General features: G+C 37.0%; 2 protein-coding genes across 3 annotated transcripts; one reads left to right on the forward strand and one right to left on the reverse strand.

Moving 5' to 3' along the window:
* Nucleotides 1-671: 671 nt before the first annotated feature.
* Nucleotides 672-3,930, forward strand: LOC113715671 (uncharacterized). Its single transcript, XM_027239953.2, has 5 exons — nucleotides 672-1,166; nucleotides 2,434-2,491; nucleotides 2,604-2,687; nucleotides 3,014-3,155; nucleotides 3,436-3,930. The coding sequence occupies exons 1-5, from the start codon at nucleotides 776-778 to the stop codon at nucleotides 3,712-3,714; spliced, it is 954 nt and encodes a 317-aa protein (XP_027095754.1). The 5' UTR covers nucleotides 672-775; the 3' UTR covers nucleotides 3,715-3,930.
* A 4,383-nt stretch (nucleotides 3,931-8,313) lies between these two features.
* Nucleotides 8,314-12,193, reverse strand: LOC140021582 (phosphatidylinositol 4-kinase gamma 5-like). Of its 2 annotated transcripts, none has more exons than XM_072072760.1 (2): nucleotides 11,726-12,193; nucleotides 8,314-10,574 (listed from the first exon to the last, which is right to left on the reverse strand). In XM_072072760.1, exon 2 carries the CDS (start codon nucleotides 10,566-10,568, stop codon nucleotides 8,679-8,681), a length of 1,890 nt encoding a protein of 629 aa, XP_071928861.1. In that variant the 5' UTR covers nucleotides 10,569-10,574; nucleotides 11,726-12,193; the 3' UTR covers nucleotides 8,314-8,678. The 2 variants fall into 2 exon arrangements, with proteins under 2 accessions (XP_071928861.1, XP_071928860.1); XM_072072759.1 differs by having other exon boundaries at nucleotides 8,314-10,904.
* Nucleotides 12,194-14,926: the final 2,733 nt, after the last annotated feature.

Consider the following 14,926-nt stretch of genomic DNA (forward strand, 5'->3'; position numbering starts at 1 on the left):
GCTATAGTTCATCAGTTCTTTTAGATATGATCAGACGTGCATATATAATCACCTAAAAATATACGTTCATACTCCATTCTCCCTTTCTTTTTTGTTCTAATCATTGTCTTAGAGAACAAGTTTGCCCATCCAAGGATTAAAACGTAGGAGAGGCCCTCTGGTGTTGACTCACACAAGTAAAAATAATTTACTACTAGTAAATGGTAATGATCTAATCATCTTCTCAGTCACTTGTCCAAAATAATTGAATCTGTTGCAACAATTATGTTTCTGCAATTAGATTCCTTCCTCCCTTAATCTAATTTAGTTCATCTTGCTGACTCCCTTTATCTTCTGAAATCCAGCTTAGAGCTACAGCATCGAATCAGTCGATACTTTCACTTGGCATATATCTGCTGAACTATGTTACTCTTTATCTCAAAACCTAAAACACGAATATCACTGATCAAGAAACAACATATGTTATACTTATAGGAAGTTCGATCCTTTCTTTTTTCCTTGGTCAACACAGCTAGTTTACATCTGCTATTTTCAAATTGTAGTGTCACTTTCAAAGCATAATATTTTACAAATCCGATGTTGTTTTATTGGTTTTGCTTTAGAACTAAGAAGCAAAAGGAGCGCCTTGTAGTGAAACTCACATAGCACCAACCACCTTTTGTATTTATTTCTTCCGAGTCCTGTTCTCCATATAAACTGCTAAACCATCTTTGAAGTTTCTACCAAATTCAAAGCATACACTTCCTTTCGTTTCTTCATTTCTTCTCTCGCTACCATGTCCAAGCAAAATCCAAAACGGTATTCTCTGGAGAAGATCAACAAAAATATCAGCAGTTCTAAAGAAAATGAGAAGCAAAGAAGTGCTGCTAGTTTTTTATCGAAACACATGAAGAAAGTGTACCCTATAGGGCTGTACAAGACTTGCTCATCTCTTTCACTTTCTTCGTTATCATTATCCTTGTCTCAAAACTCAAACGATTCTTCCCTCGCGGATTCTTCATCTCAGCTGGATCAAAAGATTGCATTGGCACTCCGTCTTATTGAATCGCCTAAAAGAAGAGAGGTCCCAGTTGCCAAAACTTTCCAAAAACCTACTACTGAAGCGGCCTGTACAGAACCTGGGGAAGAAGGGTTTAGGAGGTGCAACTGGATTACGAAAAATAGTGGTAAGGCATTATTTGATGCATTGCAAAATTTCACCTTTTTTTTTTTTCTCATTTCTCTCAACCAAGCGAAAGCTTACAATTTCTATTCGTGTATTACTAGACAATGAAGGATTGCACTTGCAAATAAGAATGGAAGATAATTTGAAATTGTCAATAAAAGGTCCTGAATTCAATATCTCCTATTTGCAAACAAATAAAAAAAAGAATGGAAGATAATTAAGATTTTTCACACCGTGGAATAGGAAATATTACACTCACGTCACACTGCTTTATATTCGGAGAGACTACCATCTTCAATTAAGGGAACAGATTACTAGTATAAAAATTCTCGAACACAAAATTAAACTTACAAAAATTTGGTGGATCGATTAACAAGAAAAGTCTGGACATCATTTGTCCTTAGTCTGAGTATATGCTTTTCATGTGCATATGTACATGTTGGTTCTTATGGTTGCAATAAAATTAAATTCCAACCCAAAATAATCAACTGCTAAATCAGGTTTAACATAGCTATAGTAATTGATTACTCCCTCCGTTCCAATTTAATAGTCATGTATTCCTTTTTCATCTGTCCCAAATTATAGTTCACTTTTCAATTGAAGAATGTAGTTGTATTTTAATTTTTCTAAAATACCCTTGTTCAATGTAAGTTATTGTTATTATAAAACTACTCCATTTAATGAGAGTTGATTCTTTTTTTACCATCAATTCAAGTTCCCATAAAGTTGTACCATATTTAATGTGAGGGTATTTTAGAAAAATAGCAATCTAAAGTTACTTTTCCAACAAAGTTAACTACTTTTTCTTAAACTGTGTGAAAAAAGAAACGGGACTATCAAAGTGGGACGGAGGGAGTACTATAACAAGATTGGCCGGCTGGAGTAGGACGTGGAATCATTCGTGTGCTCAGTTAACTGAAGACATTGAATTATCAAAAACAATACTATTATACTTGCTTTCCCAAAAAAAAAAAGATTTGAATTAATTTGAGTAATGTCACTGGCCAGATTCATGCAGCATATGTTATTGAATAGTATGGTTGTTACAACCACTTCGCTGCTCAAGAAAAGCCGATGTTTATTAGTGTTGATATACTGTTGCTTTCATGTGTTTACCAATATGAATTTCTCTGAACTTAATTAATCATTCACTCCCTATTCCAAAATTCACCATTTTATCAATATTTTTGAAGACAACGTTAACATTTTGGCTTGCTGAAGTAGGTGAGTACCAATAACCCTTTTGACTAAATGAACTTCATGTGCAGATAATATTTACGTACAATTTCATGACGAATGCTGGGGAGTTCCAGTTTATGATGACCAGTAAGTGCAGATATTCTTTTTTTTTTTGATAATTGTAAAGGTTGATTGATGCATGCATGGCTGATCATGGGATTCAAGGACTAAAATTATTCTTGTTGAACGAATTCAACAGTCAACTCTTCGAGCTGCTAGCATTATCCGGGATGCTGATGGATTTCAATTGGACGGAAATTCTAAAAAGGAAAGAATTATTCAGGTATAAGTTTTGCTTGCATTTCAAGAGGAGCAATCGATCGATACTCGCGAATATATATACTTTCACTTTGTCAAAATTGATCGTACATTAGAAAATGTAATGCTTATATATACTTTGATTTGAGTGTACACTCATTGGATTATTGTATACGGAAGCTAGAGTAACACGTACAATTTTTTTTTTTTTGGGTCATTAACAACCATTTGGGCCCTTAATTAATTTCCTTTTATCATAACAAAGAGAAATCCAATCAAGGTTTTTTTTTTTTTATTTTGATGTCTTTCTTCTTTACTTTCGTACTGATGAGGAACTGTTTGTACTCGCAGGGAAGTTTTTGCTGGATTTGATGCTAACAATGTGGCCAAAATGGGGGAAAAAGAGATTATGGACATAGTCTCCAACAAAGCACTGATGTTAGCTGAGTGCAGAGTTAGATGCATAGTCGATAATGCCAATTGCATATTGAAAGTAAGTTTTGTACATTGCCAATCGATTTGGAATAGAAAAGGGTAATTCAGTTCCAGTGCATAACTGTATATTAATTATGGATTAATTTTCAATATATTGACAAATTTGAATGCATGATAATTAATTTTAAATTAAATTTTAATTTTAAATTTCATATACGCAGCCTGTATACACTCAATCGATCCTGCAAGCTAGTGTACAGATGGTTAATCTTATATTAATCCGAAAACCAAATTAATTTGCTAATTTCATACTGCTGTTGCAAATGAGCATTTGCCAGATCGTGAAAGAATTTGGATCTTTCAGCAGCTACATGTGGAACTATGTGAGTTACAAGCCAATAATCAACAGATACAAGCATCCCAGAAATGTTCCCTTGAGGAGTCCAAAAGCTGAGGCCATAAGCAAGGACTTGCTCAAACGTGGATTTCGATTTGTAGGACCTGTGATTGTGCATTCATTCATGCAAGCTGCCGGATTGACAATTGATCATCTTGTTGATTGTTTTAGATATAGTGAATGCGTAAACCTTGCCGAAAGACCTTGGAGGCATGTTTAATACTAAGTCACACAGATTTAAATTATTATTGTTGTTGTAATTCTTTTAATTTTTAAATTTCCAAGCAATGGCTTTCTTGTTGGATAATTTATTTGTAAATTTATATCTAGAACACATGGGGTTTATCCAATGATGGTTTTAGTCCAGTCACTTCCTGATTGTTGACATAAAAACGCTGAAGAAGCTATTTAACACGTATGATTTTATTTTGAGTCAGTTTGATTGGCTTCAATTGCTCCTAAGTCAGCATATCAGGGACAGGGATGGATGCCTTCTCGACTACGTTCCCTAGATTGAAGTTTATGATCATATTTAATCATTCATAATCTAAATACGAAGATGAAAGTTGCAACTGAAGAAATTCCAATCTTTAACTTAGAGATGTATTTGAACCAAACTACTCGCGAGCAGCTTGCGAGTAGCGCAGTCAAGAAAGCCGAGTGCGAGTCTAGATCAAGTGGCTCGATAGTATTCCAATCAAAGTTCGAGTATTATTTTTTTAGCTTCGAAGGCTTGTTGAGACTTATCTAGCACCAAGTAATTAATTAAAAATTATATGTTTAGTTATTATGGATTTACTCTTTTAGGTTTGGGAGTTGTATAAATTACCAGAATATTGGCTATGGTTTTAAAATATTTATAGGCGATATAGTCATTTCACATGGAAAAAAAATAATTTTATAGGTTAAAAATAAGATTGTGCATTTCTGGTATTGGACAAGGATTTTGAGCTCGATCATACTCGCAAAAAAATCGAGCATAATTTAGTAGATCTCGAATTTCGAACAATTCTTTGAACTCGAGCTCAAGCTTTATTATTGCTACTAGTTCGAACTCGAGTTTGAGCAGCGCCTCCCTAGGGTTGAGTTGGGCTCAAGTATGACAATATTCGAGTTCGGCTCGACTTAATTACTTTCCTACTTCAACTTTTCAATTATAGAAACTTGAATGTGACTCTTATTTTAATTTTTTTTTTCAATAGGAGAGGGATGAAATTTAAAAAGTGAGGAGGAAGTAGAGGGGTTTAAATCCATGACCTCTAATTCCTGGGATTTCAACCTTAATCACTTGATTAAGGCTTCCTCGGCTTGAATATGACTAAATGAATGAAGATATACAAGGTTTTTTTCTGCCTTACATGTTAAAAGAATGCATAAACATCTGGAGATAGAGTATGTTTTCCGTCTACTAATTTTAGGTGACTGAATTCTGATTTAGAAAATGGTTAAACATATTAATCACACCATCCTAGCTACAGCCTACAAGCTTACTAGGAGGTGGAGGACAGAAATGTGGATACTGCAATAAAAAGCGACAAATTCTTGGTACTTTTTAGGAGAGTGAAATGTTCTGTTCCGATCCCAGGAGACCATGAGAAATGTTTTGCTATTCTCGTAGAAGCACAGTAGTTTGGGTTCGATATACAATTGGGCTTTCACGATCTTGTTATTTAGGCCTTGAAAACCCTGTTCAACGAAAAGATGTCCCAGATTGCCTATGAGACCTAGTTCTTCATATTCTGTTCATGGCCTTGTTGGATTGCCATGGCCTTGTTGGATTGCCATTTTCTTCGTAAAGTTTTTGTACTCTGATAAATACATTTTTCAATCGTTGTTTTACTTTATATAAATGAAGTCGCTATAGTATATTCTTTTACAAAAATTCTAAAAAATAGCAATTCAAAGTGGCTGCTTTAGGGTCTACACTACCACGTATAAGCATTTAGCATGGTCTTTTACCAAAATTTCTGAGCTAAGGTAGGCCGAAAATTGCACAAGGCAGTAAACATCAAGACGACAAAATCTTCCGAATGTTAGGCCCCTGTCAACTAATCAGCCTTGTTAGTCAGCTGAATCATCTCTATTCTCCATGCAAAAGAGAACACATAATTGCACGCGGTAATCAGGATAACCAATGACGCCTACATATGCCGATTTTCCAGAGGCACCAGACGACAAAATTGCTCTGCTTGAGCGCATAACAAGGAGGGGATGCATGAGGTGACATTTGCATACACAGTCCTGGGCTCTACACCAAGGATGGGACCTCTGAGTCTTGAGCTCATGACTGCAGAAAATGTTTTCTTGGAATGATCTCGATGACACAGATCGCCTATTTCCAGGCCAAAATGAATGATTCTAGTTTCAGTAACGAACGAATAATTCAAATTTCATTAGTCCATCATTATGGAAATCATAAAGAAATTCAAATTAATCCCAAGAATGTTAGCTAGCATTAAGCCAAGCGCAATGTTTTCAGTCCCCCAGTTTCAAGCAAGATGCATTTTCCTACTGCGTTATTTCTCCAAGACAACCTTCAGGCTGCTGCAGTCCTGCTGCAAATGCAAAATCACTGGCCTGTAGATGTAGGTAACGCATGTATTATGGGCGTACGACTATTCTTTTTGGCTAAAAGTTACACGCTGTTGCTGGCATGTCTCAGCAATCATATTCTAACTTAATCAAGAAAGATATCTACATTTTCAGCCATGAAATCAACCTAGTAAGATGCAGCTTCTAACAAGTGAGCCTTTTATAATAGTTTAAACTCGGTAGTGGAGCTTAGGCTTTTGCTTTCTGAACTAAAGTTCAAAAGAAAAGTGAGATTACGATCTTGCTTCTTTAATTCGCAGCCCAATGCCATACTGAGTGCAGATTTTGGATAGCTTGACCATGCCAAATGTGTTAGGGAATAAGAGAAGTTATCAATTCCGGCTACTGTGGGACAAACACGCTCTCTTTTTGTCTCCTCATCATCCTCAATTACTGATCTTTTGTACCGTGTAATAATTTCTCTGCTTCCACTTTCATGCTGCAATCCACACCTTCACTGGTCTTATGTTATTATACCAGAAGCACATAAGATGGTTCTCTTTCCGGTAGTCCGAGTCAAGAAATATTCAAGAAATCCGTTTGTTAATCATATTTGTACGAGTTCAGGAAGCACTCTATCCTCTTACTGACCTTTTACAGATGATATGTTCTTAGATGAATCATTTTTTTTTCCTATAATCTTAAAATAAATGCCCCCCTTAAAGACATTCTTTTGCTGGAATATACAGGAGAAGGAGGAGCAAAGGGACAATTCTCAGCCCCACTTCTATTTATCCTGTTTCCCTATCATTATAACTTCAACTTCAAGGCAGGAAAAATATTTGCCCACAGCAACACCCCACCAAAAAACAAGTGGCAGTAAGAAACAAAGCAAGGCCAATTATAGATGAGGTCTCCACGTCCACGGCATCAAAGTATTAGTATTAATAGCTTTCTAATCCTCATAGATGAAGAGACCTCTGATGAAGACTTCCACCAGCCTGATATGCCCGTCTCCTTTCAAAGCTAACTTTGATCTATACGTGCAATGCAGTCCTCAGTCACCAATAACAGGATAAAACCAACTTTTACAACTGTCTCTTACAACTAGCTACTAATTAATCTCCCCTTCCTACTACTCTTATTATGGATTCGCCAACTTTTTGTGATTATCCTTGTTCTGCAATTTAGCTATCACTAGATTTTTTTTTATCATGATTGGCATGCACTACCACAACACTAGGCTTCAGAATATGGTTAAAACTGTACTGCTACGGCCATTGCCTGTGATCTCACAGTCAGAGCTCAGGTGCTGTGTAACTTTGCTAGTACGAAATCCTAGATAATGGTGTAATCTGGCTTTGGACCCATGCCAATAATATTTCAGCTGCTTTCTGCTGCAGAATACACTCTTAAAACTATACAATTTTTTTATATAATATTTTTTTTCCTAGCAGGAGAGGAGTGAGATTTAAGGTGCAAAAAGGGATAATGGAAATTTGATTCCAAGACCTTTAATTTCTGAGTTTCTGCCTTCCTAAAATGGACTAATTTTTTTTTTCCATCAAGAAGTAAAGCTGAATTCTGTGTTATGGATTTTCTTATCACAAACATTTTTGCTTGTACGACCTCAAGAAGGGTTGCTTGGCCAATTACACTCAAGGGCCAAATCAAGCTGAATATGATCAGTGGGACCTGGTCATGTGAAGGTTTTATTGCTTCTTAATTCATCAGCATCGGTCTGAGTTTTCTTTGTGCAATCTATTGAATAAATTCCATCAAACAGCACAAGAGAAAATCAAAAGAGATATTAGAGTAGATTACGTTCGGCCATGACAGACATTTCATTGTCATTCGTCTACCCAATAAAGGAAAGGAAGAGCAGAAAATCGCTAATTGTATCATCATAATTACATAATACGTCAGAACTGATCACCAGCTGTTTATAAAATAAAAATAAAAAAAACAGGTCACAAATGCAAAATATCCTCAATTGATGATGGAGATTGATGGCATTTGATAGCAAAGTTAGAGGGCAACAAAAAATATATATATATATATATACAACAGTGGACCAAAAATTATCCCACTTTTCAGTTGCTGTTTTTCCATTAAAATCTTCCTTGTAATTTGATCAGACAGCAAGAGGACTAAAATTCTCCATTCACTTCCAGATCTCTCTTTAGAGCTTTCCTCCTCCTTTTATCTCAATCCAAAGGGGAGCATATTACCCCTTTTAACAGTCTGAGAATCAAATCACAGCTACAAATAAGCCACTGCTCAAGTCTCGTCAAAATGCAAACAAATAAATAGAATGAAATGGAAACATGTGCTCCACAGTATATACAAAACCATGCTCTCCCTTTTTCAGATTCATTCTACAAATTATTTATCTAACAAGCCCTCTGAGGAGTGAAGTTAAAAGCAAAAATGTCAAAAAGAAAATACAAACAATTCTAGTCGGCCCTTTTCACTCAGCAGCCTCCAAAGCATATATTTACAGGACTTATAATGCTACTCACTGCTTCAACAACTTCCACCAAGAAAACCGCGGATTCAACCTACCCCTAATAGTCTCTCACTCCCACTAGCCTGAAGTCTTATTCTTCAACCTCGATGTTGCTCATAACGACTTATGGTATTGGCTCTATGTCAAAACTGACAAGAAGTCCCAAGCCTCTGTCTCTGCCTATGGCCAAGAGTTATAGACTTGCGGTTAGCAAATGCTGGATACAGCAGCTCCTGGAACTTCTCTAGAAACATTGCCCATTCCTCATCATTCATATCTGCCAGCTTCACAAAACTCGCACTTACAGGAAGCTGCTCATTCGCGCTTCTGTGGCCAGATGATGAACTAGTTAAGTAGCCATACTCTGGTTTTGTCCCAGACAACTTGGAGAATTTCTGGTTCTTTTCACCAAAACTGGTATTCTTGAGCGACATGGATAACTTTGAAATCTTCGAGTTCCTTGCAGGCCCCAAAACACCTACAAAATCATCCTCCTCTTCTTCAACATCACTTTCATCTTCCTCCTCAACACTCTCATCCAGTTTAGAAAGTGGAGAGCGGCCAATTACACCACCAAATCCAAAATGAAATGGCGAGCCAACCATGAAGTCCTCTGAGACCATTTTTGGATCAATTTTATATATATCATCTTCACAATCTATGTCAAATTGGAACTCCTCATCATGCCCTACAGCCTTGGGAGATAGCATCTCCCTCTCAGCAATGAGCCTTCTGGCCTCAATACACACAACCTCAAGCTCACTGGGTTCCTCATCACCACCTCGAAACTCCCTGGTCATCATCTCACCAATCTCAGCAAGACAAAGCCCATAACTAGCAGCACCTTTCAGGAAAATGGTACAGAGGACCAAGACGCGAAGGCAAGCTTCTCGAATCATAGGTAGCTCAGTTCTAAGCATCTCAGAGTCCCTAATAGGATCAAGTTCTTCTATATACTCAAGCTCATCATCTGAAAACGGAATTGAAGCCTGTGGCCAATGAATCCACTCAAAGTATGGATCCTCCAAACTTTCTGGCAAGCAGAGGCCATGATCAATAGGAATGAGTTCCACTTGACCAAACCTCCCAACACCATCAAGCTTCCTAACTAAAAGGTTTCCTGCATGTCTATCTGTGTTAAAAATCCTAACATCTAATATCCCGATTCGATGCACAGCAGCAACTGGAAAGCTTGACGTTCCGTGGTCACTCGCATCAAAATCATGCGGAATGAACTGCTGAAAAGATGCAATCTTGCTAACAAGCTTCTTGTTCTGAGGCTTGCTACTGCCCACACCATCATTGACATTGAATATTGAATGTGTAATTTTCACCAATGCAGTGGGTGGTACATTAGCAAAGTGGTCATAATCAAGAAGATAAGCAGCAACCTCTCTGAACCCGGTTTCCCCAACTCTGACTGAGCGTTTTAACCCTGGCTGACCAAGAGCTTTCCCAACAAAACCTTTCGGATTATTCGGTGCAAATGGTTCCTCGTCAGTTGGCTTCACAATGGCAACACTCTCCCCCCAGGTGTTTCTAAAGTAATAAGCACCGCCAAGTCCACTATGAACTGGGAGAGGATCAACCCCTGCCTTGATCGCCTTCACTATTTCCTTAACAAGTTGTTTAGTTTTGGAAAAGCTACCTGAGTGCCCCAATATCTCAATGGGACCACTCTGATCTCTATGTTGGATATCCCTCCCAGTGGGTGAGAGACAGGGAGTCGAAGAACTTCTGTGCAGCAAGTTCCGAGTCAGGAGAAGAGGGGAATCATTTCGAATGGCACTAAGGTCGTTCTTCAACACCATATCGCCAAATGTCAATGAGCTCTCCTCAGTTGGAACATTGAGGGCCAGCTGCAACCTCCTCTTCACAGTATGTGCATTGTCGCTTCGATCCAACTCCATTCCCAGTACACAACCAGTCTCGGTTTGGACAAAAACACGTCTCCTCCCTGCAGCTTTCCCTTCCATCCTATTGTTCCCGTGGTACTCCCCAGCAATCGGACTTTTAAAAACTGCCACAGCCATTTGAGTCTGAACAGGACTATCCAAGTTAGGAGACATGAAAGGAAGAGAGAGACCAATGGCTCTCACAGCCGACAAAAGAGTGGCGGCAGAAGAGCACTGCTGCTCCTCTCTCAGTCGAGCGCCAACTCCAAAGCCGATTGTGACTGAACCACCAATATAACCGGTGCAGAAATGATCATCAATTGGCAAATCCACACCGAAACCAAAACTCAGCCAATGAGAAAAACGGAACAAAGCAAGGACTGGCGACTACAAGAACTGACAAAAAAGATAACAAATCCCGACCACTACATCGAGAGAGCCATCTGATGATTCGGATAATACAAAACGAACAATCTGTAAAAAGAAACACAATTAAATCAAAAACCAACAAAAAAAAAAAAAAGTGATCTGCAGCACTAAGTACTCTATAACAAAAACCAAATACCAGCATATCAAAATACAGCCGTCAGGATTCCAACACTAAAACGGTCTAATTTGAAAATCTCACCAAGTAAATCTCTCTGCGGTCTCTACTTTCCAAATAAGAACATAACTACAATGAAAAGTGCTGATACGTCCATGCTTGCAGGAAAAGGTCACTTCTTATCATATGCTACAAAGCTACAAGATCCCATTACTAGATTTCTTGATTTTCCTTTACATATTCTAGTACAGTAAGAAATGACAAGATCTTCAAAATATAAATACCAAGGCCTTGTCTAGTGGTACTTTTAATACTCAAACGACTAATCAATGCAAAGCTTTAAATTCCTGCCAAGCTTCACTGCATAAGACGCGTCATTTACGCGTTTTACAAACTTAATCCACTGAAACTGATCCAAGTAAACGATCTACTTAACGTTTAAATCCAAAAACTTCCTTCCCTTTTACTTCTTGATAAAACAAGAGCCACTCCCCAAAACTACACTCACACGCATTCAAAAATCAACCTTTTCCTGAAAAATCGCACACTCTTTAATCTTATTACTCATATCATGCATTACTCACATTTGGATTAACCAGATTAAGCATGCAAATCCAACATAATCCAATCAAATCACAAAACAAAGCCCCCAAAAAGGAGGAAACAAAAGAAACCCAGAACCCACATTAAAGAACAAGATAAATTACAATTAATCAAAATCCCAGATCACCAAGTTGATCAAATTACTCACCAGATGGCCAGATCTGAGAAGCAGCTCCACCTGTTCCCTCCTATGCAGCTGCCTCCCTCCTCCGCTCACACACCAAATAACGAAAAAGAGAGACTGTTGAACCCAATTCAGATTCAAAAGTCCCCGCCCCACTAATCCAGCAACCGAATCAGAACAAGTACAACGGCTTTGCAATTCCAAACCTCTATCTCCAATTCCTCTTCTTCTGCACTGAGCTCTTCTTCTCTCGCCTTTTTATCTCTCCCAACACTCTATTATTTTTGTCCTGGCACTGTATAATATAGTTGGAATCTGTATCAACAATAATATATATTAATAGGAAACAGATCTCTTTTTTTTTTTTCCTTTTTTCTTAAATTTTTTTTCTTTTCTTTTTTGGGTTTTTTCCAAGAATGTTCCTTCCAACTCTCCTCTCTCACCCCTCTACAGTCTACAGTGGGTAATGTTACGGGAATCATGGTTACTGGATTGACTAACCCTGGCTACTTATTCTTGCAGGATGACCGAAGGGTCTGGAATGTTGGGTTTCCGCCGTTGGATTGAAGCGGAAGGATGACTCTGAAACGTCGATCATTTTAGAAGGAGGATGACGTGGAGATAAGAGATTGGGCCGTGACGTGGCGGGGGCAGCGTTAAATAGACTGCTTCTCATACCCGTAACAAATCGGGCAATACCTTTTCTGTGCTCTCAGGTCCCTAGACTAGTTAGTAGTATTTGGGCTTTTGTCTTTTAGCAAGATGAAATTACCAAAATATCCCTGTGTATTAGGATAATATCAAAAAATCGTCAAGAGCGGTTTGACGAGTTACGAGGTTTTGAGTCGGTGCGTCGCGTGCGTACGGTAACGGGGGAGAGAAGGGGTGGATCATATGGATGATGATGTGAAATCAGGGGATCACGGAGGACTTCTCTCTCGGGTGGGCCCACATGGAGTGTTCTTTATCTTTTATTACTAGAGAGAAGGGTTTTGTCATTTGTGATGGTGGGGGCTGATTTGGTTGAATTTGATATTTATTGGTCAAGGACCTGGAGGACACGGTAGCGATGAGAATTTGAGGACTTGAATTCTTCTTCCTCTTCGTTTCTTTGATCATCAAATCAAAGGGAATTATGGAGAGTTTGGAGGTTGTTGAGTTGTTCCTATAACTAAGGACATCAGTAACAATTACAAAGGAAGCTTTGGTGTCATTTTCTCTAAGCTTTGGTGTCATTTTCTTTCTTGATTTGCAGGGATTAATTTTTAAAGTATGTTGATTGATTTTTAACTAGAATTTTATTAGTCAAGTCCAAAAGTGAATAAAATTTTGCAAAAAGAAAATATGGCATGCATTGTTAAAGAGTCTAACAACAATCATTATTATTTGTTAATGTGGGAATTTTTTTTTTCCTCAATTTATAACTAAACAAGAAAAAATAAATAATAAATTCCCCTAAATTTTGACAAATGTGTGGATTTCAATCTCTGCTCTCTTCAAATTGAATAATATAATGTTTTCCATTTCTTCTCGGTAGATAAGGAACAAAATTTTGTCTCACTAATAATTTCCTCTGTGCTTGTTTTTTAATTAATTTGAAATGGTTTGGAAATCTCCCATGATTTAATTCTTACTTCTACTGGTGTCTTGGAGAGTAGGCTTCTCACGGAGTTTACACAAAACTGTCAAGTATTTGAAAGTGGTAAGAATTATTTATACTTTTCCAAAATTTCTTATTTCTTGGAGTGGTATATATTCTAAAATTTATTCAGTTAATTACTTTTCTTTTTTCATTTTAATTGTTAGGTAATAAGTCATTCGGGTTGCGTGGAGTGGATGGAATTCCAATGTAGCATCTTATTTGCTTGAATCTTGCACGCAGAAAAAATATAGCCCACTTAAACATGTAAGGTATCTTTTGTTTATAAAATACTTAACAATTGTGAACAGTTAAATAGATATCTAAAAGTTTTTCCTTATTTTGTTTGGATTGCTTCATATTTCCCCAATTTTATTTGCTTACATCATCTTTACAATTTCCAATACACCTTTTTATCTTCTCAATATCTTTTTATCTCACATACATCACATCACAAAAAGTGCTACAGTAAAAATATCCCAAATAATCCCAAATAACTTACAATCCAAACAGACTAGCCTAGGTGGATAATCAATCCGAGGCATAATACATGGGGTTGCCAAATCCCTCCTACAGTTTTCTGAAGCAATTGTGCAGTAATAATAATAAATGTTCTTGTGAATGATTTATAGCCAGTATAGATGAGATAAATTAGTGGTCTATGGAGAAATAAACAATAGTATTAAGCATAGTTATTAGGCAACAAAATTATTAGTGCCTATTAAAGAGCCGGTTTGTCTAAGGGATGCTCATTGTGCCCTCTTTAATATGTAATTCAAGTGTTAAGATTATTTAGGATAAGTGCATAAATTTAAGTGTTTTAACAAATGCACTCATTAGAAAAATCTTGGCTTCATTTAGATTGAGGGATTTAACGAAATATTTGAAATTCTCTCAAATCCCTCTAATTGTTTGGATTATTTAGGATGTATTTGACTTTATAAATCACAAATTATTATAGTGTTTAAAATGTATTTTGATAATTGATGAATTATAAATTTAAATACCTCCTAAATAATCCAAACAATTAGAGGGATTTGGGTGGATTTCAAATCGATCTTTCGTCAAATTCCTTAATCCAAACAAAGCCTTAAAGATTAATCCTCTAAAACCCTATCCATTTGTACTTATTGGAGTATCACCAAGTTCTTTTTAAACTGGTTAGGGAGGCAGCAAAAGATCCAAGAAGCCACTCAAGTCGCCAAGTAGTTTGCAATATTTTAGGTATTTGGTGGAATTAATTATTGAGGAAGCTTAACTATTCTTGCATATCCAGTTCCCAACATTTTATAACATCCACTGTAACTGCCAAGCTAATAAGTCACTATCTGACTAAATCAACGCCTAATTTTATTATATCCGTGAAAAAAGGCAAAGTTTTTGCAGGTATGAGATTTTTTTTTTTTTTAGTGAAGCTAATATTAGCATTTAGAGCCACAAAATAGGTACACAAAAATTGGAATTTCATTTAGTGAGGATTATCTAAGCAAATTAATTCTTCGAGTCACGCCATCATGTTGTCAACTACGTACAGAACATACAAATTTTGCCCCATTATTAGAGAATTTTGAGTCGGCCAACTTTCT

This window comes from Coffea arabica, chromosome 11e, assembly GCF_036785885.1.
Source record: "Coffea arabica cultivar ET-39 chromosome 11e, Coffea Arabica ET-39 HiFi, whole genome shotgun sequence".
NCBI lineage: Eukaryota > Viridiplantae > Streptophyta > Magnoliopsida > Gentianales > Rubiaceae > Coffea > Coffea arabica.